This window comes from Bidens hawaiensis, unplaced genomic scaffold (assembly GCF_021521415.1).
Source record: "Bidens hawaiensis isolate Kalapana, Puna unplaced genomic scaffold, B.hawaiensis_p1.1 tig00012134_1, whole genome shotgun sequence".
Lineage (NCBI taxonomy): Eukaryota > Viridiplantae > Streptophyta > Magnoliopsida > Asterales > Asteraceae > Bidens > Bidens hawaiensis.
This window is the reverse complement of record NW_027491975.1, coordinates 277,371-281,107: the sequence shown is the minus strand read 5'-3', so window position 1 is coordinate 281,107 and position 3,737 is coordinate 277,371. Positions and strand designations below refer to the sequence as shown.

The window sequence follows — 3,737 nt, the reverse complement described above, 5'->3', positions numbered from 1 at the left end:
ATCTCCACAATGAAAACATTTCCCATCTTCCAGAGACTTTCTTGCCTAGGGTTGTTCACGAGTTGAGCCCGAGTCGAGCCAGGGTGGTTTCGAGCTCGGGCTCGAAATTAAATGAGCAACTCAACTAAGGCTCTAGCTCGATTTTGAAGTTAAATGAGATTAAGATCGAGCTAACGAGCGAGCAATGATGAACCGAGCCTAGGTCGATTTTGGCTCGGTTACAAAAATGAGCCAACTCAACTCAGGATGTTTTAAATTAAGTTTTTTTAGCAAGTTTTATTCGAGCTTTTATCGAGCGAGCCACGAGCCCGAGCTTCGAGCCTCGAGCTTTTTGAACAGCCCTATTCTTGCCTTGTGTTTAGAAGCAGTGCTTTTGCCTTTTAGCATCATCATGGCTGTTCCTTAGCCACTTCTAACTTTAGTTTCGGTTTCTTGATTATCCCACGTTCAATAACAGTACCCTAGAGCTCTTGTGTTTGTTCTTGCTTGGCATGCTAAGCTTAGGGGCGTACCAACATAGAAACAATGGGGGACAGTTGCCCTCAACACAACAAAAAAATTAGTTCCCATCCCCCCTTCAAAATTTTGGTTAAGCCCTCATGAAAAGAAGTCCTTGGTTTGCCACTGACTAAGCTCGGCATTCTTAAGCAACATATGAGCCCCGGGATTGGTTTTTCCCAATCGTCCATATATTATTATTCAGAATGATATGATCATACGCTTTAGTCAATAAGTATAAAAGGACATATACTGCGACCCATTACTCAAGGTAGAATCAAGTCGTTTCGGTTGGTCCACATAGTTACATAGCTCTTCACCCTTAAGACATGTGAGCTAACAGGAGTGTCTTCCAACATATGGTATGATTTAAGCGATTCATTGTTACAAAGTGCTCATGTCTAGATTGCTGTATGGTCCTCCAAATCTCTTTTGACTTCTGACACCAAGGAGGTCAACATGAGACAAGGCACACTTGACAAGTCTTCAAGATGTTTAGACTAGCTATCCCCAACCGCTTGCTGTTGGCTCATCATGTATGGGAGCTTCTGGGTGATAGTACTACTCTTCCAATTTGAAAACTATTCTCAAACTACGGCCCAGGAAGCTTGTGCCATTGAACTTTTCCTTATCCAGTCTGACGTAAATTTGAACATATTCACAGAGTAACTAGAGGCTGTTGATTGAAAACCAAAAACTATAATGCAGCTACAAATAAAGGTCATCCTGCAAACAGGAACAGAATTTCTAGCCTTACTGTACAAGCACCTCGACGAGTATTAAAAGAAGCAGGCATCCTTGCAATTACGAAAATAAAACACACAACATAAAACATTACAGGCAACATTTAGTCTATGTCGATCGCAATAATAACAAACACAGCAGATTTAAAAGTTTTAAAATAAACATCCAGCTGCAACAGAAGACTTTAATATCATGAGTCCTACAAATGAAAAGATAATGCAGCTTCTTTACAACAAGACCCTCATCCACATAGAAGTGCTTGCTGCTTCCCACGCCGGGCTGACGCCTGCTAGATATTTAGCACATAAATTAATAATCAATTAACAGACAAAACATGTATGTACACTGGGTTAAAGGAATTGAACTGTGCATTATCAAGAAAGGGTTCATAGATCACTTCAGAATATATGGCACAGTTTGAATACATGATAATTGTTCATCATAAGCTTTAATAGTATCTTAAGTTTGCAAACTGTAACTAGGCCCAAGCTATTGATCGGTAAGCAGAAATAAGACCGAATTCGGTTACCACCCCGCTAATGACCCTTTTCTTCTATTAATCACAAAACTCGACCTACAAAACTGATTACATACTCATATACTACTCAGCTAGGCATTCAAAATATATACTGACACTAATAAGGATAAACATAATTAAACTAATAATTCTAATCTATTACAGCCTAATTTATCTAACCCGATAAACTCAGTTTAACTTTCTAATTATATTTAATATCTCACTCCTTGATTTTCTCCACCTCTCACGATCTGATAGGGATTATGCCAACTTAGATGGCAAATAATATATGGAAATGGATACACATATTACCTTACGAGACGATTTCTTGGTAGAAGTCTTTTTAAATCCTATGGCATATGGTCCATCAGGTATCAGCCGAGAAAATGCCACTGCAAGAACAGTAGTGGCACTTACATTAACAAAAAAGGTAAAATAAAAAATGAAGTGAAGAAACAAACTTCAAATGATAAAAGTATTACATGTATCCCCTTGTTTCAGTTTGTTTGAAACCATATACTCTTTGAGTCCATCTAAAACGTACATATTATTGAGCCCAAAATGGAAGCGCAGATGCCATTCATTAATTTCATCGTCAACAACATATAATGGGATCCCGTGAGGATCATAAACTTCTGGTAAATAAGCCTGAGGTATATATGCACATTCATTAACATTGTCAATCTTGCATTTGAAATAAAATAAACGCTTTGTCTCACCTCAGCATACTTGTTTGGAATGACTATGCTGCCATCCTTGTGGTCTATATCACCAGCAGTTAGCTGCTTCTCAAACATTGGAGCGATTGTACATTTTGGGCTAAGTTAAGTTAAAGAATACACTAAACATACGCTAGAATCGATAGTCAAAACATCAATAACACAAGATATAATTAAAAGGATACAGTTTACGAATTTGGAACCTCCTTATTTCCTTATCAAGATCCAACTCTTTGCTGAAATGTCGTTCCTAAAAAGTTTGTAATCCAGAAAGTTAACATTCTTGAAAAACATAAAAACCTGAAAGGCAATCTTTTTAGTCCAAACTTCCATCTTACCATAAAAGAAGCAATCTTTGAACATTCTAGACATATCACCTTTTCCGTACGATCCTCAAGCAAAAGCCAGTCACTGAATGAAACAAAGCATGAACAATGGATTGGCTGCAAAGATGGAACACATCATTGGTTAAAATATAAAAGAAATAAAATCCAATGTGTATCCTTTAACATACATATTTTTTTTAAAAAAAATTACCAATTATACTCACCTTGGTACAAGACTGGCACTTCCTCCAATCATGTTGTTTTTTGTGAAATGTTCCGCAGAACCGTCCAGATTCATAAATCGAACTGTATGAATCCAAGATACAAAGTGGATGAGAAAGTAGTTCTAGTAACTCAATATGGGCATGGTTTGCACATTTCAAAAGATTACGCCCATCAATCTGCATGATCTTAATTTGAAGCTTAAACCTAGATAGGTAAAGTCACACACATTCTTATTTAGTTAAAGTTTGAAATCTCATGGTCACATATATAGGGTGAATTGTAGTACAAACCCTCTTCTAGCTTCAGTGAGGTTGAAATTGGGTGTACATAAAATATCAAGTCAAAAACAACATAGAACTCCAGATCCACTAATTAACTGCTTAAAATCACAAATTTTCCACAAAGAATCATATAATCAACTCATATATACATGATCTGGATGAAATTAGATATGAAATATTCAATTGAACTTACTAGCAACGACCGCACAGCTGTGCGAATTTTCCACTGCTTATGACCCATCCGTTTCTCAACGAATCGGATGAAGTGTCTTCACAGTGGAGGCAAGTCTTGGCCCTTGATGCAGACGCCATGGAAGATGCTTCAACAAGAATGAACAAAGCCCTAAACGAAGAAAGTGGGGTTTGAATCCTAACCCCCCTTTTAAAGCATCATCAAGGATCATCATAAAATCCAGCTCACCATATT

At 37.4% G+C, this 3,737-nt stretch overlaps 1 protein-coding gene across 2 annotated transcripts; it reads right to left on the bottom strand.

The window, feature by feature from the left end:
- Positions 1–1,362: 1,362 nt before the first annotated feature.
- LOC143540010 (B3 domain-containing transcription factor VAL3-like) lies at positions 1,363–3,253 on the bottom strand. 2 transcript variants are annotated; one of them, XM_077033178.1, is made up of 4 exons: positions 2,479–3,253; positions 2,242–2,407; positions 2,072–2,151; positions 1,363–1,528 (listed from the first exon to the last, which is right to left on the bottom strand). In XM_077033178.1, exons 1-4 carry the CDS (start codon positions 2,554–2,556, stop codon positions 1,484–1,486), a joined length of 369 nt encoding a protein of 122 aa, XP_076889293.1. In that variant the 5' UTR covers positions 2,557–3,253; the 3' UTR covers positions 1,363–1,483. The 2 variants fall into 2 exon arrangements, with proteins under 2 accessions (XP_076889293.1, XP_076889292.1); XM_077033177.1 differs by having other exon boundaries at positions 1,433–2,151.
- Positions 3,254–3,737: the final 484 nt, after the last annotated feature.